At 47.1% G+C, this 26,744-nt stretch overlaps 1 protein-coding gene across 11 annotated transcripts in view; it reads left to right on the top strand.

Annotated features, from left to right (window-relative positions):
• The window catches only part of LOC139417995 (transcription factor COE1-A-like), a 278,063-nt gene that overhangs the window by 245,696 nt on the left and 5,623 nt on the right, over window positions 1-26,744 (top strand). For 3 of the 11 annotated variants that reach the window (XM_071167053.1, XM_071167055.1, XM_071167056.1), the window contains exons 12-16: window positions 18,228-18,293; window positions 21,463-21,640; window positions 21,905-22,084; window positions 25,098-25,286; window positions 25,584-25,652. In XM_071167053.1, the coding sequence (XP_071023154.1) occupies window positions 18,228-18,293; window positions 21,463-21,640; window positions 21,905-22,084; window positions 25,098-25,286; window positions 25,584-25,651 (681 nt within the window). In that variant the 3' untranslated portion in view covers window position 25,652. Of the gene's footprint in view, window positions 1-18,227; window positions 18,294-21,462; window positions 21,689-21,904; window positions 22,085-25,097; window positions 25,287-25,583; window positions 25,653-26,744 lie in introns of all 11 variants that reach the window. The other 8 variants (XM_071167049.1, XM_071167051.1, XM_071167050.1 and 5 more) reach the window with 5 other exon arrangements.

Below are 26,744 nucleotides of genomic sequence, written 5' to 3' on the forward strand. Positions count from 1 at the left end.
AGAGGTTTCAAAACAGTAAAGACATTACAAATGTCATATTATATATATATATATACAGTGTTTTAACAATGTACAAATGGTTAAAGGACACAAGATAAAATAAATAAGCATAAATATGGGTTGTATTTACAATGGTGTGTGTTCTTCACTGGTTGCCCTTTTCTCGTGGCAACAGGTCACAAATCTTGCTGCTGTGATGGCACACTGTGGAATTTCACCCAGTAGATATGGGAGTTTTTCAAGTTTGGATTTGTTTTCGAATTCTTTGTGGATCTGTGTAATCTGAGGGAAATATGTCTCTCTAATATGGTCATACATTGGGCAGGAGGTTAGGAAGTGCAGCTCAGTTTCCACCTCATTTTGTGGGCAGTGAGCACATAGCCTGTCTTCTCTTGAGAGCCATGTCTGCCTACGGCGGCCTTTCTCAATAGCAAGACTATGCTCACTGAGTCTGTACATAGTCAAAGCTTTCCTTAATTTTGGGTCAGTCACAGTGGTCAGGTATTCTGCCGCTGTGTACTCTCTGTTTAGGGCCAAATAGCATTCTAGTTTGCTCTGTTTTTTTGTTAATTCTTTCCAATGTGTCAAGTAATTATCTTTTTGTTTTCTCATGATTTGGTTGGGTCTAATTGTGCTGTTGTCCTGGGGCTCTGTAGGGTGTGTTTGTGTTTGTGAACAGAGCCCCAGGACCAGCTTGCTTAGGGGACTCTTCTCCAGGTTCATCTCTCTGTAGGTGATGGCTTTGTTATGGAAGGTTTGTGAATCACTTCCTTTTAGGTGGTTGTAGAATTTAACGGCTCTTTTCTGGATTTTGATAATTAGTGGGTATCGGCCTAATTCTGCTCTGCATGCATTATTTGGTGTTCTACGTTGTACACGGAGGATATTTTTGCAGAATTCTGCGTGCAGAGTCTCAATTTGGTGTTTGTCCCATTTTGTGAAGTCTTGGTTGGTGAGCGGACCCCAGACCTCACAACCATAAAGGGCAATGGGCTCTATGACTGATTCAAGTATTTTTAGCCAAATCCTAATTGGTATGTTGAAATTTATGTTTCTTTTGATGGCATAGAATGCCCTTCTTGCCTTGTCTCTCAGATCGTTCACAGCTTTGTGGAAGTTACCTGTGGCGCTGATGTTTAGGCCAAGGTATGTATAGTTTTTTGTGTGCTCTAGGGCAACAGTGTCTAGATGGAATTTGTATTTGTGGTCCTGGTGACTGGACCTTTTTTGGAACACCATTATTTTGGTCTTACTGAGATTTACTGTCAGGGCCCAGGTCTGACAGAATCTGTGCATAAGATCTAGGTGCTGATGTAGGCCCTCCTTGGTTGGTGACAGAAGCACCAGATCATCGGCAAACAGCAGACATTTGACTTCGGATTCTAGCAGGGGGAGGCCGGGTGCTGCAGACTTTTCTAGTGCCCGCGCCAATTCGTTGATATATATGTTGAAGAGGGTGGGGCTTAAGCTGCATCCCTGTCTAACCCCACGACCCTGTGTGAAGAAATGTGTGTGTTTTTTGCCAATTTTAACCGCACACTTGTTGTTTGTGTACATGGACTTTCCATCAGTTTGTATAGCAGACCCTCATGCCAGATTGAGTCGAAGGCTTTTTTGAAATCAACAAAGCATGAGAAGACTTTGCCTTTGTTTTGGTTTGTTTGTTTGTCAATTATGGTGTGCAGGTTGAATACGTGGTCTGTTGTACGGTAATTTGGTAAAAAGCCAATTTGACATTTGCTCAGTACATTGTTTTCATTGAGGAAATGTACGAGTCTGCTGTTAATAATAATGCAGAGGATTTTCCCAAGGTTACTGTTGACACATATTCCACGGTAGTTATTGGGGTCAAATTTGTCTCCACTTTTGTGGATTGGGGTGATCAGTCCTTGGTTCCAAATATTGGGGAAGATGCCAGAGCTAAGTATGATGTTAAAGAGTTTTAGTATAGCCAATTGGAATTTGTTGTCTGTATATTTGATCATTTCATTGAGGATACCATCAACACCACAGGCCTTTTTGGGTTGGAGGGTTTTTATTTTGTCCTGTAACTCATTCAATGTAATTGGAGAATCCAGTGGGTTCTGGTAGTCTTTAATAGATGATTCTAAGATCTGTATTTGATCATGTATATGTTTTTGCTCTTTATTCTTTGTTATAGAGCCAAAAAGATTGGAGAAGTGGTTTACCCATACATCTCCATTTTGGATAGATAATTCTTCTTGTTGTTGTTTGTTTAGTGTTTTCCAATTTTCCCATAAGTGGTTAGAGTCTATGGATTCTTCAATTGCATTAAGCTGATTTCTGACATGCTGTTCCTTCTTTTTCCGTAGTGTATTTCTGTATTGTTTTAGTGATTCACCATAGTGAAGGCGTAGACTCAGGTTTTCCGGGTCTCTATGTTTTTGGTTGGACAGGTTTCTCAATTTCTTTCTTAGATTTTTGCATTCTTCATCAAACAATTTGTCATTATTGTTAATTTTCTTCGGTTTTCTATTTGAGATTTTTAGATTTGATAGGGAAGCTGAGAGGTCAAATATACTGTTAAGATTTTCTACTGCCAAGTTTACACCTTCACTATTACAGCGGAACGTTTTACCCAGGAAATTGTCTAAAAGGGATTGAATTTGTTGTTGCCTAATTGTTTTTTGGTAGGTTTCCAAACTGCATTCCTTCCATCTATAGCATTTCTTAATGTTACTCAGTTCCTTTGGCTTTGATGCCTCATGATTGATTATTGCTCTGTTTAAGTAGACTGTGATATTGCTGTGGTCTGATAGGGGTGTCAGTGGGCTGACTGTGAACGCTCTGAGAGACTCTGGGTTGAGGTCGGTGATAAAGTAGTCTACAGTACTACTGCCAAGAGATGAGCTATAGGTGTACCTACCATAGGAGTCCCCTCGAAGCCTACCGTTGACTATGTACATACCCAGCGTGCGACAGAGCTGCAGGAGTTGTGACCCGTTTTTGTTGGTTATGTTGTCATAGTTGTGCCTAGGGGGGCATATGTGGGAGGGAATGCTGTCACCTCCAGGCAGGTGTTTGTCCCCCTGTATGCTTAGGGTGTCAGGTTCTTGTCCGGTTCTGGCATTTAGGTCGCCACAGACTAGTACATGTCCCTGGGCCTGGAAATGATTGATTTCCCCCTCCAGGTTGGAGAAGCTGTCTTCATTAAAATATGGGGATTCTAGTGGGGGGATATAGGTAGCACACAGGAGGACATTTTTCTCTGTTAGGATAATTTCCTTTTGAATTTCTAGCCAAATGTAAAATGTTCCTGTTTTGATTAATTTAATGGAGTGAGTTAGGTCTGCTCTATACCAAATTAGCATACCCCCTGAGTCCCTTCCCTGTTTCACACCTGGTAGTTTGGTGGATGGGACTACCAGCTCTCTGTAACCTAGAGGGCAACCAGTGGGTCCGTCTCCTCTATACCAGGTTTCTTGCAGGATGACAATGCCTGTATTACCGATTTCTTTGGTGAAGTCCGGGTTTCTGCTCTTTAGGCCAAAGGCAGATGACCTCAGGCCTTGGATATTCCAGGATAATATAGTGAAGGCTTTTTGTTCCATAGAGTGTCCAATGTTGTTGGTCGTGGTTTGGCCTCAGGCCAGTAAGTGTGAGCAGAGCCTGCTGAGCATCTGGTACATGCCATTGGCTTGGGCGAGTGTGAGAGTGGGGGTTGGGACTGTTTGCCCGCTCACTACCTGGGCGTATGTGTGGCTTCCATGTTGAGGCCCTCTTTGCGGGGGTGGGGTGCATGGGGTGGGCAGGAGTGGCATAGGTCTGATCTGAGGGGGCCTAAATGGGGTGTGGGCATGGTTGACGTGGGGGGGTGTTGATTGGTTGGGGTGGGGGTGTGGATGTGTCTGGGTGTACTGTGGTCTGGATGTAATTCCTCTTGGCGTGGGTCCTCTATGTGTAGGTCCAGGGGGGGGTCCTGCAGATCTGGGAGGGTGTCTCGCTGGTCTGGATGGGGTGTCTATTGATCTGTTGCTCCTGTGTGAAGTGTTGGGGATACGTTTGAGAGCGATGTCCTTTAGAGTTCGGGCAAAGGTGGGCACTGCTGCCTTGTAGAGGTGGACCTGGTCATAGAGGCTGTTCAAGTCCAGGGTGGAGTGGTGGGCCAGGAAAACGTCTGGTTTTGAGGCACAGTCACGGGAAATACTTGCATTTACCCGCTGTATTGTGGCAGGGTGGAAGTCTTTTCGTGGTAGCAGGGTGGAGATAACCAGTTGTGCGTTGGGGAAAGTAGAAGAAGCCTTTTCAATCACTCCCTTCAGTGCTGTGGCCACTCTTTCCTGCTGTGCTCTCAGGTCGTTTGTGCCTGTGTGTATTATTATGTGGCTGGGTGAGCCTAGTTTGGCCTCAGACAGAAGGTCTAGGGCGCGCTGGGTGTTTGGACACCAGAGTTTAGACACACTGTGTTTGGGAAAAAGTTTTTTTTCTTCTATATATTTCCCATTTGAGTCCATAAGTAGTACAATCTGTGTCTTGTGTTTGTCCTCAGTGGGTGTGGGGGGGTTGTCAAAAGGGCTATCAGGGTGGCTGACAGGGGGGTGCTCAGAGGGGGTGAGAGCCTCTGGGCTTGGGGTTCTTCATTTGTCTGTTCTGCTGTGATGTCGACTCTATGGTCAGGGTCTGGTGTGGACTGTTCTGCTGTGGTGTCGACTCTATGGTCAGGGTCTGGTGTGGACTGTTCTGCTGTGGTGTCGAGACTTTTGTTGGGTGCTGAGGTGGGCTGTTCTGCTGGCTTCTCTGTGGGGGTGGCCACCTCTCTAGTGGGTTGTTCTCTGTCACACGCCGTCCCCCTCAACTTCTCCTCCATCCCCCTCAACCTCTCCTCCACCAGCAGTCTGATACTCTCCTCTAGTGCTCTGTTCTGCTCCTCTTTCTCCTGTTGTATTTGTCTCACCACTGTCCAAAGTGCAGATATGTCTCTGTCCACCTCCAGCTCTCCGGGTCTGGTTAAGGGGCTGTTGTTGTGCTGGACTGTTGTCTGGGTCTGTGCTGACTGAAGTGTAATCACCTGCTGTTCCAGCTCCACCTGCCTTACCTCCAGCTGGGTGAATTTGTCCTTCATTTCAATGAGGGAGTGGTAATCTGTGATGGGAGGTTGACTGTCCGCTGGGGGTGGCTCGTCTGTGGGGTTACATAATGAAGAGGTCTGGTCTGACCCACTCGGTGTGGGGGTATCTTTATCAAGGGAGAGCTTCTCCTGCTGGGCTGATTCTTTGATTAGGTGAAAGTCCAGCTGAAACTGTTTGTGGTTACTCTGTACCATTACTGTTCCGGATTTATAGATATTTATAATACTTAACTCAGAGTCCTCGTTATCAAGTATTCTGAGTTTCCACCCCTCGTTAACAAAGGGGTAGTGTGCTAATATGGCACTGTGCCATGCCAGGGGATGGTTTGTGTGGAAGATAAGGTTGCTGATGTTCCCATTTTTGTAATAGTCAGCAAAAAGTGTTTCTTGATTTTCCATAAGGAGCTTCTTCTTGTGGTCTTTTCTTGCCTTATCATTCTTTACATGCAAAGGGTACTGTATTTTAATTACCTCTGAACAGCGGGAGGGAGCTTCTAAGGCCTCTCCATTTGGTTGGGGTAGACTGTGTGACTCTCCTGCCATTGTTGGGCTAATGGGCTTTGACACCTCTCACTTGACACGTCAGTGCTAGTTGAAGCTGTATCAAGCTTGGCAGAATTATGTTAGAATTCAGTCCTTATAAAGTAATGTTGTGTATTTTTCTTCTTGGCTTTTGGAAATAAAATATCGTTTCAGACTAAACATTACTCACTCAGTTCCAGGTTGGATGGTGTTTTCAGGTTTCTGTTGTTTTCCAGAGAATTTGCTGTATAGGGTAATAAATCCTTGGTTGTTGTGAACTTTCCAGGTGATTCCGTAATTCCGTCCAAAATCAGGTTGTAGGTTTTAAGTTTTGATTTGAAGTGGGGGTTATGTTGAAGAGGGTAGAATCCAGTATGTGTTCCTGACAAAAAAATCCAAGTTTATCTAACTCCTAATCTATCTTTTTTAAAGAAAATGCTGAAAAATGCAGGAGCTCTGACCTCTGCTCTGCTCTCTCTGCTCCTCTCTCTCTTTGTTGCCTCTCTGATTAACTCTCTCCTTGCCTGGTCCATGAGTTTTGGTGGGTGGCATTCTCTTGGCAGGTTTATTGTGGTGCCATGTTCTTTCCATTTTTTAATAAAGGATTTAATGGTGCTCGGTGGGATGTTCAAAGTTTCAGATATATTTTTTATAACCCAACCCTGATCTGTACTTCACCACAACTTTGTCCCTGGCCTGTTTGGAGAGCTCCTTGGTCTTCATAGTGCCGCTTGCTTGATGGTGCCCTTTGCTTAGTGGTGTTGCAAACTCTGGGGCTTTTTCGAACAGGTGTATATATACTGAGATCATGTGACAGATCATGTGACACTTAGATTGCACACAGGTGGACATTATTTAACTCATTATGTGCCTTCTGAAGGTAATTGGATGCACCAGGTCTTATTTAGGGGCTTCATATCAACGGGGGTGAGTACATATGTAAAGGGGGTGAATACATATGTAAAGGGGGTGAATACATATGTAAAGGGGGTGAATACATATGTAAAGGGGGTGAATACATATGTAAAGGGGGTGAATACATATGTAAAGGGGGTGAATACATATGTAAAGGGGGTGAATACATATTTAAAGGGGGTGAATACATATTTAAAGGGGGTGAATACATATGTAAAGGGGGTGAATACATATGTAAAGGGGGTGAATACATATGTAAAGGGCGTGAATACATATGTAAAGGGTGTGAATACATATGTAAAGGGGGTGAATACATATGTAAAGGGGGTGAATACATATGTAAAGGGGGTGAATACATATTTAAAGGGGGTGAATACATATGTAAAGGGGGTGAATACATATGTAAAGGGGGTGAATACATATTTAAAGGGGGTGAATACATATTTAAAGGGGGTGAATACATATGTAAAGGGGGTGAATACATATGTAAAGGGGGTGAATACATATGTAAAGGGGGTGAATACATATTTAAAGGAGGTGAATACATATGCACGCACCACTTTTACGTTTTCTATTTCTGTTATTTTTTTTCACTTCACCAATTTGGACTATTTTGTGTTTGTCCATTACATGAAATCAAAATAAAAATCAATTTAAATTACAGGTTGTCATGCAACAAAATAGGAAAAACGCCAAGGGGGATGAATACTTTTGCAAGGCACTGAATGTCACTCCCTTTGGTTCCTTCCCCAGGCGCCATTGTTTCTGTTCCCGTGTCTTGTCTGTGCGTTGTTCGTGTTTTCTTGTTTTGTTTAATGTTACATTTATTTATTAAAACCCTCCCTGAACTTGCTTCCCAACTCTCAGTGCACATCATTACAGAGAGAGAATAGGAAAGCTCCAGTGGATATAACATTCATTGGATCATCACAGCAGCTGATATTATATTATTATTATATTATATTATATTATTATTATATTATATTATTATTATATTATATTATATTATTATTATATTATATTATTATTATATTATATTATATTATTATTATATTATATTATTATTATATTATATTATTATTATATTATATTATTATTATATTATATTATATTATTATTATATTATATTATTATTATATTATATTATTATTATATTATATTATTATTATATTATATTATATTATATTATTATTATATTATATTATTATTATATTATATTATTATTATATTATATTATATTATTATTATATTATATTATTATTATATTATATTATATTATTATTATATTATATTATTATTATATTATATTATTATTATATTATATTATATTATTATTATATTATATTATTATTATATTATATTATATTATTATTATATTATATTATTATTATATTATATTATTATTATATTATATTATTATTATATTATATTATTATTATATTATATTATATTATTATTATATTATATTATTATTATATTATATTATTATTATATTATATTATTATTATATTATATTATTATTATATTATATTATATTATTATTATATTATATTATTATTATATTATTATTATAATATATTATTATTATATTATATTATATTATTATTATATTATATTATTATTATATTATATTATTATTATATTATATTATATTATTATTATATTATATTATTATTATATTATATTATTATTATATTATATTATTATTATATTATATTATATTATTATTATATTATATTATATTATTATTATATTATATTATTATTATATTATATTATTATTATATTATATTATATTATTATTATATTATATTATTATTATATTATATTATTATTATATTATATTATTATTATATTATATTATTATTATATTATATTATTATTATATTATATTATATTATTATTATATTATATTATTATTATATTATATTATTATTATATTATATTATAGCCTTGTGAACAAGGCTGGGTGAACAGAGAGGGAGTGATTGGGAGTCTGTGCATGTGGTCTCACACTTCCTGTAATTTAACTGACCAATCAGTCCACATTCTGGAACCTAACTGTCCAATCAGAGTCTATACATGTAAACAGTTACACATGTAGACTCTAAAGGGCACGAGAAGGAAAAAATCAAACGGCCAGAGAGAAATCATCTCCACACATTTTTTACGTCTTTCGTTGTGTAACGTCTTCTGAAGTGTTTGGATATGAGTGACCAATGGAAGCTCCATTGTGTAGGTCATTTCTTTCCCAGCAGCCTCTCTGGCTGTCCTCTCCTCTCTGCTGATATCACCAGCTAGGCTGCTCATCTCTGCCCTATCGATCTCCTCCTTTATTGAGGTAATAACAGTTTGTTGACGGCACTCTTCAACTGCTGGACTCAATCTCACAGGGTGGAGGAGGGAGAGAGAAGGAGGGAGAGAAAGAGTGAGAGAGTGAGAGAGAGAAAGAGGGAGAGGGAGAGGGAGAGTGAGAGAGAGGGAGGGAGGGAGAGAAAGAGTGAGAGAGTGAGAGAGAGAGAGGGAGAGGGAGAGAGAGGGAGGGAGAGAAAGAGTGAGAGAGTGAGAGAGGGAGAGGGAGAGTGAGAGAAAGAGTGAGAGAGTGGGAGAGAGAGAGGGAGAGGGAGAGAGAGAGAGAGAGAGAGAGAAAGAGACAGAGAGAAAGAGTGAGAGGGAGAGTGGGAAAGAAAGTCAAGGAGAGAGAGGAAGGGAGAGAAAGGGACACAGAGAGAGAGGGAGGGAGGGAGGGAAAAGGAGAGAGAGGTAGAGAGACTGTGTGGATCTTGTGTTATTTTATCAGAACTACTTCACCTTTGTATGAATCGGAGATACTGCCATGTGTCCATCAAGAGAGAGAGAGAGAGAGAGAGAGAGAGAGAGAGAGAGAGAGAGAGAGAGAGAGAGAGGTAAAGGAATACCTTTCTATTCAGTCTAGATTAGAATGGTCTGAGTTTATAACACATCAGGCCTGGGATTAGACAATAGACAGAATAGGAACGCTCCAGTGGATATCATTAACTGGCTGAACAGAGAGGGAGTGATTGGGAATGTGTGTGTGTGTGTGTGTGTGTGTGTGTGTGTGTGTGTGTGTGTGTGTGTGTGTGTGTGTGTGTGTGTGTGTGTGTGTGTGTGTGTGTGTGTGTGACAGACAGACAGACAGACAGGCAGGCAGGCAGGCAGTCTGGTAGGGACAGACAGAGTAGTGGGCTGTGTTATTAAGAGATTAGGATGGGCGAGCAGACAGTCTATTTGTTCAGTGAATATTCACACCACTACAGAGGCAGAGACAGAGGCATGATCCCCCTTGACCTGCGTTCAGCATGATCGCCCTTGACCTGCGTTCAGCATGATCCCCCTTGACCTGCGTTCAACAGATCCCCCTTGACCTGCGTTCAACAGATCCCCCTTGACCTGCGTTCAACAGGTCCCCCTTGACCTGCGTTCAACATGGTCCCCCTTGACCTGCGTTCAACATGATCCCCCTGGACCTGCGTTCAACATGATCCCCCTTGACCTGCGTTCAACAGATCCCCCTTGACCTGCGTTCAACATGATCCCACTGGACCTGCGTTCAACATGATCCCCCTTGACCTGCGTTCAACAGGTCCCCCTTAACCTGCGTTCAACAGGTCCCCCTTGACCTGCGTTCAACAGGTCCCTCTTAACCTGCGTTCAACATGATCCCCCTTGACCTGCGTTCAACAGGACCGCCTTGACCTGCTTTCAACATGATCCCCCTTGACCTGCGTTCAACAGGACCGCCTTCACCTGCTTTCAACATGATCCCCCTTGACCTGCGTTCAACAGGACCGCCTTGACCTGCTTTCAACATGATCCCCCTTGACCTGCGTTCAACAGGACCACCTTAACCTGCTTTCAACATGATCCCCCTTGACCTGCGTTCAACAGGACCCCCTTGACCTGCGTTCAACAGGACCATCTGGGGCCGCCAGGACTGAACTATTCCCTAGCAACAACCTCCATCCATGCCCTCGGCATGGTGGTGTTGTTGTTGTTTGTTTCATAGCTCAGATACATACAGTAACTCACTCAGCTATACAAGGCATTTGTTCAAAGAAAAACCAACGTTCGGTATTCCAAATGTCAAAGTTACCCAGATTAACACAACACACTGTGAGGCCAGCCGTAGCCAGACACAAGCCTCTCTCTCTCTCTCTCTCTCTCTCTCTCTCTCTCTCTCTCTCTCTCTCTCTCTCCTCTCTCTCTCCTCTCTCTCTCTCTCTCTCTCTCTCTCCCTCTCTCTCTCCTCTCTCTCTCCTCTCTCTCTCCTCTCTCTCTCTCTCTCTCTCTCTCTCTTTCCTCTCTCTCTCTCTCTCTCTCTCTCTCTCTCTCTCTCTCTCTCTCTCTCTCTCTCTCTCTCTCCTCTCTCTCTCTCTCTCTCTCTCTGTCTCTGTCTCTCTCTCTCTCTCTCTCTCTCTCTCTCTCTCTCCCTCTCTCCCTCCCTGCCTTGCCCTTTCTCTCTCTCTCTCCCTCTCTCCCTCCCTGCCTCGCCCTCTCGCCCTCTCTCTCTCTCTCTCGCTCTCTCCCCTTTTCCTTCTCTTCGTGGGATAAAAACAGCAGGCCATATTGATCAAGTATCATCATTATCTCTCCAGGATTGATATGATGTAGCGACTATACTGTACAATATTAAAGTCATACCAGTGAAGATACAATGTCAGCCTTTTTTTGTGGTCAGTGAGCCACTCATAAATGACATCATACTGTGTAGTCTCACCACTCACCGCGTTTTTACTCTGCTCCTCCTTGCCAGCGAAGGCCACCCTGCATGAGTCAGCCAAATGACACAGAGATGACACATAGAAACACACAGTAAAGGAGAAAGCAATTATATCATCATAGATCTCTCATATTTTCAGATGGGCACAACCCAGTGTGAAACACAAGTAAAATATTGCTGCTCTGGGCCTCTTCACATTTCTAAAATTGTATTCGTATAATTGGATTTAAATACATCTCCATGTAAGAAAATAAATGTATTAACCATTGACATTCTTCTTCTATACTGTTATTATGTTTTAGTACATTTTATCATGCAGTATTAGTGAATGAGGGAGTACCGAGAGAGCAGAGCAGGGAGAGGACAGGAGAGCTGAACAGAGCAGGGGAGAGGACAGGAGAGCTGAACAGAGCAGGGGAGAGGAGAGCAGAGCAGGGAGAGGACAGGAGAACTGAACAGAGCAGGGGAGAGGAGAGCAGAGCAGGGAGAGGACAGGAGAGCTGAACAGAGCAGGGGAGAGGAGAGCAGAGCAGGGAGAGGACAGGAGAGCTGAACAGAGCATGGAGAGGAGAGAAGAGCTGAACAGAGCAGGGGAGAGGAGAGGAGAGCCAGGGAGAGAACAGGAGAGCTGAAAAGAGCAGGGGAGAGGAGAGGAGAGCCGTGGAGAGGAGAGCTGAACAGAGCAGGGGAGAGAACAGGAGAGCTGAACAGAGCAGGGGAGAGAACAGCAGAGCTGAACAGAGCAGGGGAGAGGAGAGCAGGGGAGAGGAGAGGAGAGCTGAACAGAGCAGGGGAGAGAACAGGAGAGCTGAACCAAGCAGGGGAGAGGAGAGCTAAATAGAGCAGGGGAGAGGAGAGCAGAGCAGGGAGAGGACAGGAGAGCTGAACCGAGCAGGGGAGAGGAGAGGAGAGCTAAATAGAGCAGGGGAGAGGAGAGGAGAGCAGGGAGAGGACAGGAGAGCTGAACCGAGCAGGGGAGAGGAGAGGAGAGCTAAATAGAGCAGGGGAGAGGAGAGGAGAGCTAAATAGAGCAGGCGAGAGCAGCGCAGAGCAGAGCAGAGCAGGGGAGAGCAGAGCAAGGGAGAGGAGAGCAGGGGAGAGGAGAGCAGAGCAGGGGAGAGAAGAGCAGAGCAGGGGAGAGGAGAGGAGAGCAGAGCAGGGGAGAGCAGAGCAGGGGAGAGAAGAGCAGAGCAGAGCAGGGGAGAGGAGAGCAGGGGAGAGAAGAGCAGGGGAGAGAAGAGGAGAGCAGAGCAGGGGAGAGGAGAGCAGAGCAGGGGAGAGAAGAGCAGAGCTGAACAGAGCAGGGGAGAGGAGAGGAGAGCCGGGGAGAGGAGAGCTGAACAGAGCAGGGGAGAGAACAGGAGAGCTGAACAGAGCAGGGGAGAGAACAGCAGAGCTGAACAGAGCAGGGGAGAGGAGAGCAGGGGAGAGGAGAGGAGAGCTGAACAGATCACGGGAGAGAACAGGAGAGCTGAACCAAGCAGGGGAGAGGAGAGGAGAGCTAAATAGAGCAGGGGAGAGGAGAGCTGAGCAGGGAGAGGACAGGAGAGCTGAACCGAGCAGGGGAGAGGAGAGGAGAGCTAAATAGAGCAGGGGAGAGGAGAGGAGAGCAGGGAGAGGACAGGAGAGCTGAACCGAGCAGGGGAGGGGAGAGGAGAGCTAAATAGAGCAGGCGAGAGCAGCGCAGAGCAGAGCAGAGCAGGGGAGAGCAGAGCAAGGGAGAGGAGAGCAGGGGAGAGGAGAGCAGAGCAGGGGAGAGAAGAGCAGAGCAGGGGAGAGGAGAGGAGAGCAGAGCAGGGGAGAGCAGAGCAGGGGAGAGAAGAGCAGAGCAGAGTAGGGGAGAGGAGAGCAGGGGAGAGAAGAGCAGGGGAGAGAAGAGGAGAGCAGAGCAGGGGAGAGGAGAGCAGAGCAGGGGAGAGAAGAGCAGAGCTGAACAGAGCAGGGGAGAGAAGAGCAGAGCTGAACCGAGCAGGGGAGAGGAGAGGAGAGCTAAATAGAGCGGTGGAGAGGAGAGCAGGCGAGAGCAGGGGAGAGAAGAGCAGAGCAGGGGAGAGCAGAGCAGAGCAGGGGAGAGCAGAGCAGAGCAGGGGAGAGCAGAGCAGAGCAGGGGAGAGCAGAGCAGAGCAGGGGAGAGAAGAGCAGAGCAGGGGAGAGAAGAGCAGAGCAGGGGAGAGCAGAGCAGAGCAGGGGAGAGCAGAGCAGAGCAGGGGAGAGCAGAGCAGAGCAGGGGAGAGCAGAGCAGAGCAGGGGAGAGCAGAGCAGAGCAGGGGAGAGAAGAGCAGAGCAGGGGAGAGCAGAGCAGGGGAGAGCAGAGCAGAGCAGGGGAGAGCAGAGCAGAGCAGGGGAGAGCAGAGCAGAGCAGGGGAGAGAAGAGCAGAGCAGGGGAGAGCAGAGCAGAGCAGGGGAGAGCAGAGCAGAGCAGGGGAGAGAAGAGCAGAGCAGGGGAGAGCAGAGCAGAGCAGGGGAGAGCAGAGCAGAGCAGGGGAGAGCAGAGCAGAGCAGGGGAGAGCAGAGCAGAGCAGGGGAGAGAAGAGCAGAGCAGGGGAGAGCAGAGCAGAGCAGGGGAGAGCAGAGCAGAGCAGAGCAGGGGAGAGAAGAGCAGAGCAGGGGAGAGAAGAGCAGAGCAGGGGAGAGCAGAGCAGAGCAAGGGAGAGCAGAGCAGAGCAGGGGAGAGAAGAGCAGAGCATGGGAGAGCAGAGCAGAGCAGGGGAGAGCAGAGCAGAGCAGGGGAGAGAAGAGCAGAGCAGGGGAGAGAAGAGCAGTGCAGGGGAGAGCAGAGCAGAGCAGGGGAGAGCAGAGCTGAGCAGGGGAGAGAAGAGCAGAGCAGGGGAGAGAAGAGCAGAGCAGGGGAGAGCAGAGCAGCGCAGAGCAGGGGAGAGCAGAGCAGGGGAGAGAAGAGCAGAGCAGGGGAGAGCAGAGCAGCGCAGAGCAGGGGAGAGGAGAGCAGGGGAGAGCAGAGCAGCGCAGAGCAGGGGAGAGAAGAGCAGGGGAGAGGAGAGGAGAGCTAAATAGAGCGGTGGAGAGGAGAGCAGGCGAGAGCAGCGCAGAGCAGGGGAGAGAAGAGCAGGGGAGAGCAGGGGAGAGCAGAGCAGAGCAGCGCAGAGCAGGGGAGAGAAGAGCAGGGGAGAGGAGAGGAGAGCTAAATAGAGCGGTGGAGAGCAGAGCAGGGGAGAGCAGGGGAGAGCAGAGAAGGGGAGAGAAGAGCAGAGCAGGGGAGAGCAGAGCAGAGCAGCGCAGAGCAGGGGAGAGGAGAGCAGGGGAGAGGAGAGCAGAGCAGAGCAGGGGAGAGCAGAGCAGGGGAGAGGAGAGCAGGGCAGAGCAGAGCAGGGGAGAGGAGAGCAGAGCAGGGGAGAAGAGAGGAGACCCTATATCCACTGTCTCCTAATGAAATCCTAGTAGCCTGCTGCATTAGAGAGAGGGATCAGGGGTGCAGTGGAGCACGGGCTGGGCAGCAAAAGGATGACATCATCATTTTGTTCTCTCTATACAAGATGAACGACTCTGACCCTGCTTGTATTATGGCTCTAATAGAACATTAGGAAATGATACAATTGCAAATGAACAAGCTCAGGGATAAATGTGTCATGTACTTGCTGGCCTGGCTTGTATGTGAATGTGTTCTTTACATCTAGATATGAAGTGTTTCTTTCCCACCATTTTCTCTCCCTAATGTATGGTGATCACATTAGGACCAATCATCATTTACCCAGGAAAAGCCTCAGTTACTGTCTTACTTCCCCCAGAGAAAGAGAGAGAGAAGGAGGGAGGGAGGGAGGGAGGGAGGGAGGGAGGGAGGGAGGGTTTACTGTAACTTCCTGAGTTTACTGTAACTTCCTGGGTTTACTGTAACTTCCTGGGTTTACTGTAACTTCCTGAGTTTACTGTAACTTCCTGAGTTTACTGTAACTTCCTGGGTTTACTGTAACTTCCTGAGTTTACTGTAACTTCCTGAGTTTACTGTAACTTCCTGAGTTTACTGTAACTTCCTGGGTTTACTGTAACTTCCTGGGTTTACTGTAACTTCCTGGGTTTACTGTAACTTCCTGAGTTTACTGTAACTTCCTGGGTTTACTGTAACTTCCTGGGTTTACTGTATCTTCCTGGGTTTACTGTAACTTCCTGGGTTTACTGTAACTTCCTGGAAATGGACTTGGGTTACATTCACCAAGCCAATGGATCATGCTGATGTCACCCACAACACCCTCTGTTAGCATCAGCAGATCCTCAATTTATCTATCGTCGTGGAAACATGATGAGATGGAGAGTTTAGATGTTAGATGTTAGACAGAGAGAGCAGAGCGTTTTGGAAGAGAGAAATGTTCTGAGGGCCATTAGGAGAATAGCTCAGGAGCCGGGTGTGTGTGTCTCTGACGGCGTCGGAGTGGAGCGTCCTCTCCTCTCCTTCCTCCCCCGGCCCTTCACCGGCCCACTGAGGCAGTGATGAGAGGTTAACACAGTGACAGCGTTGGCATAATTGAGTGAATTTAGCACCTTGGACAGCGCACTAAACTGCTTATTGCTGTTCTGACCTCCTCGTCATGTTCTGTCAGTACGGCCCCGGGATTCAGCTGCTGATTGAGAGGCGATATGTTCCAGCGCCGCACACACACACACACACGCACGCACACACACACACACGCACGCACACACACACGCGCGCACGCACACACACACACGCACGCACGCACACACGAGCACGCACGCATGCACACACACACACACACACACACACACGTGCTGCATGCCGTGTTCACAGCAGAGGTTAACGCCGGGAACTGGAGAGCAATTTTCTGCTAGTCGTTCCGCGGCCTCACGCTGTGGGCCCAACACATTAACTTTTAAAAAGGGCCCTTCAGACCCAGGTGTCTGCGTAAATATAAACAGAAAGAGAAAGGAGGAATGTAAAGAGGAAAACAGATTGATCTGATCAGGGTAGAAGGGTTTTACAGTACAGTTAATAGGCCTGGCTCTTTAATGTGGCAAACTCCTATACTCCTTTTCAGTCAACTCTGTTACAGTCACTTCTGATACAGTCAACTTGATACGGTCACCTCTGATACGGTCAACTCTGTTACGGTCATCAACTCTGTTACAGTCAACTCTGTTACAGTCAACTCTGTTACAGTCAACTCTGTTACAGTCAACTCTGATACGGTCAACTCTGTTACAGTCAACTCTGATACGGTCAACTCTGTTACGGTCATCAACTCTGTTACGGTCATCAACTCTGTTACAGTCATCAACTCTGTTACAGTCAACTCTGATACGGTCAACTCTGATACGGTCAACTCTGTTACAGTCAACTCTGATACGGTCAACTCTGTTACGGTCATCAACTCTGTTACGGTCATCAACTCTGTTACAGTCATCAACTCTGTTACAGTCATCAACTCTGTTACAGTCATCAACTCTGTTACGGTCATCAACTCTGTTACGGTCATCAACTCTGTTACAGTCATCAACCCCGTTACAGTCACCTCTGATACAGTCAGTCCTGTTACTTTATTTGGCACTTAATAGGCACTTCCCAAATTCATTTTTTAAATTTTACCTCTTGAGATGGGAAACTTTTTTTATTTTTATAAAGTTGAACATGTGCTCTTTATGACAGAAATGTTTTGACCAAGATGCACGAATCAAATCAAATGTATTTATAAAGCAATTTTTACATCAGCAGATGTCACAAAGTGCCTATACAGAAACCCAGCCTAAAACCCCAAAAAGGCACCGAATTGGTGGAACGACCCTAAGCTTACTTTAAGATATATTGTTTTTACGCGAAGACATAATGGACTTGACAACACATAAAAATGCTTTATAGACAACAACAACAAACAACTTATTTAACAAAACAAGTCGAAAATGGCACAGAACTTAATGGAATTATTGTTGTCCCTTGGGGGCCTGTGTCTTAGACTGAAGATAAGAGTAAAGTTCCCTCTGCTGCCTTAAAGCGTTTGATGAGTTGGAGTGGAGGGAGGCTAGTGCCCATGGGAAACACTACAGCTAACGGCAAACACACTACAATACTTCAGGCAGTTGGCTCAGCTTGGCTCGGGATACTCCCCCCCCCTCACTTCAATAATTGTTTCTCATTAACAAGAATGTTTTTGTGCTGATGACTGTTGTCTAATTGCCATGGAAATGTCTTCTGAGAGAGAACTGTTTTTTTATTTCCCAACACCAATGAAGAAGTCCTTAGTGACCTTTTCACACAGATTTCATTGTCTTTCTCCAATAGAAAGCAGATGTAGAGTGCAATACTGGTGCTGTTCTCTCTCTCTCTCTCTCTCTCTCTCTCTCTCTCTCTCTCTCTCTCTCTCTCTTTCTCTCTCTCTCTCTCTCTCTCTCTCTCTCTCTCTCTCTCTCTCTCTCTCTCTCTCTCTCTCTCTCTCTCTCTTTCTCTCTCTCTCTCTCTCTTTCTCTCTCTCTCTCTCTCTCTCTCTCTAGCTCTCTCTCTCTCTCTTTCTCTCTCTCTCTCTTTCTCTCTCTCTCTCTCTCTCTCTCTCTCTCTCTCTCTCTCTCTCTCTCTCTCTCTCTCTCTCCCTGTCAGAGTCTGAACAATTCAATAGGCTGCTTGCTATACAGTATAGTTCCAATGTTTTAGGTTGTTGGCGATGGTACTCACCAAAAGGGAATGTTCAAGGTTGCGTGTTGCACTGTAGAAGAGCCAGGACAGAGGTGAAAGTTGAGGGTTTTACAGTAGATGACACAACCACAAATATGAGGTCTTTCAATGTTTATTGCTGAACAACAATTTATTGCTACACCATCTCACCCGTTCTCTCTCTCTTTCTCTCTCTCTCTCTCGCTCTCTGTCTCCCTCGCTTTCTCTCTCTCTCGTTTTCTCGCTCGCTCTTTCTTTCTTTCTTTCTCTCTCTCTCATTTTCTCTCTCTCGCTCTATCTTTCTTTCTTTCTTTCTCTCTTTCCCTACTTCCATCCCTCTCTCTCTTTCTACAGGAAGTGATTCTGAAGAGGGCAGCAGACCTCGTGGAGGCTCTGTATGGGATGCCTCACAACAACCAGGTGCAGTTCAGACAGACACCATCTCTCTCTCTGTCCCCGCCACATTCTGCCACATCCCTCTGCGTCCCCGTTCACACCAGTTATACGTCATTATTCATTCATCTCCGGTGGCTAATAGCATACCTGATTAAATATTCATCAAATACTTCCCAAGACATGTCCACATTAATTATCCCCACTAAAACCAATATATTTCCACTTTGTGAAAATAGTCATTACACATTGAACATACAGCAGGTCATTTGTGCCCTACTTAGTGTCACCCTGTCTAGACAAGAGGAGTGGGGTAACAGTAATACACAGGGAAAATGACATGTTGGCAGGTACAGTAGTGTAACAGGGGTACTGATGTCAACTCTACATGTTGACTGGTCATACCCCACCAGAACCCAACATATAGGCTGGTTCTACTGTCGTACCCCACCAGAACCCAACATATAGGCTGGTTCTACTGTCGTACCCCACCAGAACCCAACATATAGGCTGGTTCTACTGTCGTACCCCACCAGAACCCAACATATAGGCTGGTTCTACTGTCGTACCCCACCAGAACCCAACATATAGGCTGGTTCTACTGTCGTACCCCACCAGAACCCAACATATAGGCTGGTTCTACTGTCGTACCCCACCAGAACCCAACATATAGGCTGGTTCTACTGTCGTACCCCACCAGAACCCAACATATAGGCTGGTTCTACTGTCGTACCCCACCAGAACCCAACATATAGGCTGGTTCTACTGTCGTACCCCACCAGAACCCAACATATAGGCTGGTTCTACTGTCGTACCCCACCAGAACACAACATATAGGCTGGTTCTACTGTCGTACCCCACCAGAACACAACATATAGGCTGATTCTACTGTCGTACCCCACCAGAACACAACATATAGGCTGGTTCTACTGTCGTACCCCACCAGAACCCAACATATAGGCTGGTTCTACTGTCGTACCCCACCAGAACCCAACATATAGTCTGATTCTACTGTCGTACCCCACCAGAACCCAACATATAGGCTGGTTCTACTGTCGTACCCCACCAGAACCCAACATATAGGCTGGTTCTACTGTCGTACCCCACCAGAACCCAACATATAGGCTGGTTCTACTGTCGTACCCCACCAGAACCCAACATATAGTCTGATTCTACTGTCGTACCCCACCAGAACCCAACATATAGGCTGATTCTACTGTCGTACCCCACCAGAACCCAACATATAGGCTGATTCTACTGTCGTACCCCACCAGAACCCAACATATAGGCTGATTCTACTGTCGTACCCCACCAGAACCCAACATATAGGCTGGTTCTACTGTCGTACCCCACCAGAACCCAACATATAGGCTGGTTCTACTGTCGTACCCCACCAGAACCCAACATATAGGCTGGTTCTACTGTCGTACCCCACCAGAACCCAACATATAGGCTGGTTCTACTGTCGTACCCCACCAGAACCCAACATATAGGCTGGTTCTACTGTCGTACCCCACCAGAACCCAACATATAGGCTGGTTCTACTGTCGTAGCCCACCAGAACCCAACATATAGGCTGGTTCTACTGTCGTACCCCACCAGAACCCAACATATAGGCTGGTTCTACTGTCGTACCCCACCAGAACCCAACATATAGGCTGGTTCTACTGTCGTACCCCACCAGAACCCAACATATAGGCTGGTTCTACTGTCGTAGCCCACCAGAACCCAACATATAGGCTGGTTCTACTGTCGTACCCCACCAGAACCCAACATATAGGCTGGTTCTACTGTCGTACCCCACCAGAACACAACATATAGGCTGGTTCTACTGTCGTACCCCACCAGAACCCAACATATAGGCTGGTTCTACTGTCGTACCCCACCAGAACCCAACATATAGGCTGGTTCTACTGTCGTAGCCCACCAGAACCCAACATATAGGCTGGTTCTACTGTCGTACCCCACCAGAACCCAACATATAGGCTGGTTCTACTGTCGTACCCCACCAGAACCCAACATATAGGCTGGTTCTACTGTCGTACCCCACCAGAACCCAACATATAGGCTGGTTCTACTGTCGTAGCCCACCAGAACCCAACATATAGGCTGGTTCTACTGTCGTACCCCACCAGAACCCAACATATAGGCTGGTCCTACTGTCGTACCCCACCAGAACCCAACATATAGGCTGGTTCTACTGTCGTACCCCACCAGAACACAACATATAGGCTGGTTCTACTGTCGTACCCCACCAGAACACAACATATAGGCTGGTCCTACTGTCGTACCCCACCAGAACCCAACATATAGGCTGGTTCTACTGTCGTACCCCACCAGAACCCAACATATAGGCTGGTTCTACTGTCGTACCCCACCAGAACACAACATATAGGCTGGTTCTACTGTCGTACCCCACCAGAACACAACATATAGGCTGGTCCTACTGTCGTACCCCACCAGAACCCAACATATAGGCTGGTTCTACTGTCGTACCCCACCAGAACCCAACATATAGGCTGGTTCTACTGTCGTACCCCACCAGAACCCAACATATAGGCTGGTTCTACTGTCGTACCCCACCAGAACACAACATATAGGCTGGTTCTACTGTCGTACCCCACCAGAACACAACATATAGGCTGGTTCTACGCCATTGTTGGTAAACAATGTAATTGTAAACAAACACTGGTTAACATGGTTAAAACTGTCATGTTGATATCATGGATGGTCAGCATCCATGAATTTGAATATGGTTCCAGGTCCATTCCTCAGCTGTTTACCCAGACAGAGGTCGGGGGACGGTGTCAACTGCTGATTGGCCCTTTAAACTGTCACTAGTGTTGCTCTGTGAACGCTACTTTAGCTGTGTTGTTTATATGAAAGCTACTGTATCTGGTACCAGTGTTGTTTATATGAAAGCTACTTTAGCTGTTACCAGTGTTGTTTATATGAAAGCTACTTTAACTGGTACCAGTGTTGTTTATATGAAAGCTACTGTATCTGGTACCAGTGTTGTTTATATGAAAGCTACTTATCTGGTACCAGTGTTGTTTATATGAAAGCTACTTTAACTGGTACCAGTGTTGTTTATATGAAAGCTACTGATCTGGTACCAGTGTTGTTTATATGAAAGCTACTTATCTGGTACCAGTGTATATGTGAACGCTCGTCTAACTGTGTTCTCCTGTGGCAGGAGATGATTCTGAAGCGTGCGGCGGATATAGCGGAGGCTCTTTACAATGTTCCCAGAAACCACAACCAGTTGAGCGGCCTGGGCAACAGCTCCGTCCACGCAGGCATGATGGGGGTCAACTCCTTCCCTGGCCAGCTGGCCGTCAACGTGTCCGAGTCCTCCCAGGGAGCCAATCAGGGTGAGGGGGCGGGTCGATACGGGTGTGGCGCTATCGTCATAGAAACCGGTAACTGAATAGAAATGTAGCTGCTGTGTTTTGTGAATGTGACGTTGCACTGTGACGTTGTCTGTGACGTTACACTGTGACGTTGTCCGTGACGTTGTCTGTGACCTTGTCTGTGACGTTACAGTTTTACGTGGTTCTATGATTAGGTGACTGCAGAAAGGTGACTGATATCTTTGTTTTCTCTCTCTCTCTGTGTGTGTGTGTGTGTGTGTGTAGGTTTCAGTCGGAACACGAGCAGCGTGTCTCCACATGGCTATGTGCCCAGCTCCACCCCCCAGCAGAGTAACTACAGCTCTGTGACCACCAGCATGAACGGCTACGGCAACACTGGCATGTCCAACCTGGGAGGATCCCCCAGCTTCCTCAACGGCAGCGCTGCCAACTCGCCCTACGCTAGTGAGTCCAACTCCAGCTCTTCTAGCCACCCACAGACAGCTCACAACCGCCTTTACCCACCTGCATCCAATCGGCCGACCCACCCACAGCCAGCCGTCTCACTCACTCAGCTCACTCACCCACCCACCCACACTCAGCTCACCCACACACCCACACTCTGTTCACCCACCCACACTCAGCTCACCCACCCACACACCCACACTCAGCTCACCCACCTACCCACCTACACTATGTTCACCCACCCACCCACCCACCCACACTCAGCTCACCCACACACCAAACTCGGCTCACCCGCCCACCCACCCACCCACACTCAGCTCACCCACACACCCACACTCAACTCACCCACCCACCCAACCACACTCAGCTCACCCACACCCACTCAGCTCATCCACCCACACCCAGCTCACACACCCACCCACACTCAGCTCACCCACCCACCCACACTCAGCTCACCCACCCACCCACCCACACTCAGCTCACCCACCCACCCACCCACCCACACACACTCAGCTCACCCACCCACCCACACTCAGCTCACCCGCCCACCCACACTCAGCTAATCCACCCACGCACACACACTCAGCTCACCCACCCACACTCAGCTCACCCACACACCCACACTCAGCTCACCCACTCACCCACCCACCCACACTCAGCTCACCCACATACCCACACTCAGCTCACCCACCCACCCACACTCAGCTCACCCACACCCCCACCCACACTCAGCTCACCCACCCACACTCAGCTCACCCCCACCCACACTTAGCTCACCCACCCACACTCAGCTCACCCACACACCCACACTCAGCTCACCTACCCACCCACACTCAGCTCACCCACCCACCCACACTCACCCACTATTCAGTGCATGGCTCCCCCTATGCCTGTGCCCATACTGTTGCTGTACATTCCTCTCTCTCCCTAGAAGAGCTGTACAGTATGGGTTCTGGTTTGTAGCCCAGTACTGAACAGAGTTGTGGTCTTTGAGGAGGGATGAGAGGAGTGGGAATTTTCTCTCCCTATTTGCTTGTTTATGAGAGTTTGGCCTGGTGGCGACAGGGAGGTCTGGTGGTGACAGGGAGGACAGGGAGGTCTGGTGGTGACAGGGAGGACAGGGAGGTCTGGTGGTGACAGGGAGGATAGGAAGGTCTGGTGGTGACAGGGAGGTCTGGTGGTGACAGGGAGGACAGGGAGGTCTGGTGGTGACAGGAAGGTCTGGTGGTGACAGCGGGGTCTGGTGGTGATAGGGAGGACAGGGAGGTCTGGTGGTGACAGGGAGGACAGGGAGGCCTGGTGGTGACAAGGAGGTCTGGTGGTGACAGGGAGGCCTGGTGGTGACAGGGAGGACAGGGAGGCCTGGTGGTGACAGGGAGGCCTGGTGGTGACAGGGAGGTCTGGTGGTGACAGGGAGGACAGGGAGGTCTGGTGGTGACAGGGAGGCCTGGTGGTGACAGGGAGGCCTGGTGGTGACAGGGAGGCCTTCAGATCTAGAGCTATTCCCCTATTGGCTGTCTGCCTGGCAGTCTCCCAGTACTGGAGCCTGAACAACTCACCAGTCCTCTCCTCTAATCGCCTTTCATCTGACAGCCATACATCCACTATGTTGTTGTTCTCCTGCACATTCTGAATTGACTCCCCTTTTCCAATGAGGGAAACCCGGAGGGAGAGTGTTAGATGGAGACAGACAAAGAGAGAGAGGTTGTTTGTTTGGTCTAATTGTGATGGTGGGTGCCAGTTGTGAAGGTTTGTCTTTGAGGACCATTTGGCAATGATCTAAGAACAGACACCTACAGATTTCTTTCAGGCAGATAAATCTCCACGGACAACATCAAGCCTTATGAACTAGCTATATGAGACTACTCTGGTTAGGAGGAGAAACCACGCTGGAATGTTCTGGGCTTGTGGAGGACTCTCTCCTTTCATCAGATTGCCCTGAAATTGGATTGAGAGTCACTGGTGTATTGCCTGTTTGCAACGCCTGACTGGCCGTATCACGGATCCTTTCTAGCCTGGCCACGGAATTAAAGACTGCTAATTAAATCAATAAACTAATTGGAGGGGTAACAATTCAATTTCATCACTTTGCTCCCCACGATGTTAACACGTATTTTAAAAGGCTAGCTGACTCTATTAGACACTTCCAATCAATCCACAAGCCTGGGCTCTGTGCTTCCAATTTTCATTCATTGATTAGTTAGGATTTGATAAATGGATTGTGCCATTGTTTCATGGTTCATGGAGATATAAATCTATTTAAATGGTGAAATAACAAGAATCACTTCTAATAATGTGTAACCAGTAAGAAAAACATTAAAGAGCAGTGAATGAGACCTAAGAGACCACTGCTAGGTGGATTGGGTTGAATAGTTGACCAACAAGCATTAATTTGTAAGAATGAACTTGATTTTAATTTCCTCTCTTTTGAAACTTTCCCCCCTTGAATACTTAAGGAGTTGTTTTTTTCTTGTGTTCTCTGATAAATTATTAATTCTACATGATGAAATTAACCTCTTGCTATGCCTCCCCCTCTCTCCTTCCTTCCCTCCCTCCCTCCCTCCCCTGTCTCTCTTTCTCACTCTCGCGCTCTCTCTTGCCCTCTCTCTTGCCCCCCCCCCCCCTCTCTCTCTCTCTCTCTCTCTCTCTCTCTCACGCGCTCTCGCTCTCTTTCTTGCCCTCTCTCTCTCCCTCCTTCCCTAATTCACTCTTCCCATCTCTCTCTCTCTCCCTCCCTCCCTCCCTCCCACCCTCCCTCTCCCCCACCATCTCTCCCTCCCTCTCTACCTCCCTCCCTCCCTCCCTCCCTCCCTCCCTCCCTCCCTCCTTCTCTCTTCCCATCTCCCTCTCCCTCCCTCCCTACCTCCCACCCTCCCTCTCCATCCCTCCCCATCCCTCCCTCCCTCCCACCCTCCTACTCCCTCCCCATCTCTCCCTCTCTCCCTACCTCCCTCCCCATCTCTCCCTCCCTCCCTACCTCCTCCCCCATCTCTCCCTCTCTCCATCCCTCCAGTCGTTCCCTCCAGCCCCACCATGGCGTCCTCCACCAGCCTGCCCTCTAACTGTAGCAGTTCCTCTGGGATCTTCTCCTTCTCCCCTGCCAACATGGTGTCGGCCGTCAAGCAGAAGAGCGCCTTCGCCCCTGTGGTGCGACCTCAGACCTCACCCCCACCCACCTGCACCAACGGCAATGGTCTCCAAGGTGATCCCCTTAGCCAATGGAGACACTATTATGTCTCTCTCTAACCAACCTCTACGTCCCCAATATCCACTGCCTTTTTCTCCTCCCCCCTCCCCTTCTCCCCTCCTTCCCTTCTCCCCTCCTCCCCTCCTCCCATTCTCCCCTCCTTTCCCTTCTCCTCTCCTCCCCTCCTTCCCTCCTTCCCTTCTCCCCTCCTCCCCTTCTCCCCTCCTCCCCTTCTCCCCTTCTCCGGCCTTGAAATGACACGTTGTTTTTGCTTTCTCTCCTCCCCTCCTCTCTTTGCGCTCCCTCCCTCAGATCAGTCTTTTGTGGACTCTAGCAAGTACTCCACAGCCAGCTCGCTGCAGGGCCTGGCCTTTTCCTGAAGTACGTTACTCTTTCTGGCATGCACCCATCCTCCCTTCTCTTCCTCCGTCCCTCTAACCATCCATCCATCCACCCATCCTCCCTTCTCTTCCTCCGTCCCTCTAACCATCCATCTCTCCATCCACTTCTCCATCCATCCACCCATCCACCCATCCTCCCTTCTCTTCCTCCGTCCCTCCATCCATCCATCCATCCATCCATCCATCCATCCATCGTTCCACCCATCTACCCATCACCTTACCCATTACATTAACATCAACCATCCTCATTTTGCAGTTGTATATTTTGACAAAAGAGAGGATGAGAGATGAGAGGATATCTCTAATTCTGGTCTGTGCTTTTGTTTATTCAGCTAAAAGGGCGTTTGGCAGAGTAGTCATATTACTCAGAAGTTTGTCCTTTTATTTGGTTTTAATGCTTTAGTGGTCGTGCCTATCTTCCTGTGTGTGAATGAGGAGAAAGGGCATGAATGCATAGGGGCTAGAGGGCAGGGCAGGCTGTAGCTGTGTGGGTGTGGGAACACAGAGCTTTCTCCCAGGACCGGACAGGACAGGACACACTGCTGTCCTCAACAGACCCAATACATACAGTCGTGGCTAAAAGTTTTGAGAATGACACAAATATTAATTTTCACAAAGTCTGCTGCCTCAGTTTGTATGATAGAAATTTGCATATACTCCAGAATGTTATGAAGAGTGATCTGATGAATTGCAATTAACATCATGTCAGTGATTCTCTTCAGGTGTGAGTGTTGGCGAGGACACGGCTGGAGATGACTCTGTCATGCTGATTGAGTTCGAATAACAGACTGGAAGCTTCAAAAGGAGGGTGGTGCTTGGAATCATTGTTATTCCTCTGTCATCCATGGTTACCTGCAAGGAAACATGTGCCGTCACCATTGCGTTGCACAAAATGGGCTTCACAGGCATGGATATTGCTGCCAGTAGGACTGCACCTAAATCAACCATTTATCGGATCATCAAGAACTTCAAGGAGAGCGGTTGAATTGTTGTGAAGAAGAATTCAGGGCACCCAAGAAAGTCCAGAAAGAGCCAGGACCGTCTCCTAAAGTTGATTCAGCTGTGGGATCGG

This window comes from Oncorhynchus clarkii, chromosome 10 (genome assembly GCF_045791955.1).
Source record: "Oncorhynchus clarkii lewisi isolate Uvic-CL-2024 chromosome 10, UVic_Ocla_1.0, whole genome shotgun sequence".
NCBI classification, from domain to species: domain Eukaryota; kingdom Metazoa; phylum Chordata; class Actinopteri; order Salmoniformes; family Salmonidae; genus Oncorhynchus; species Oncorhynchus clarkii.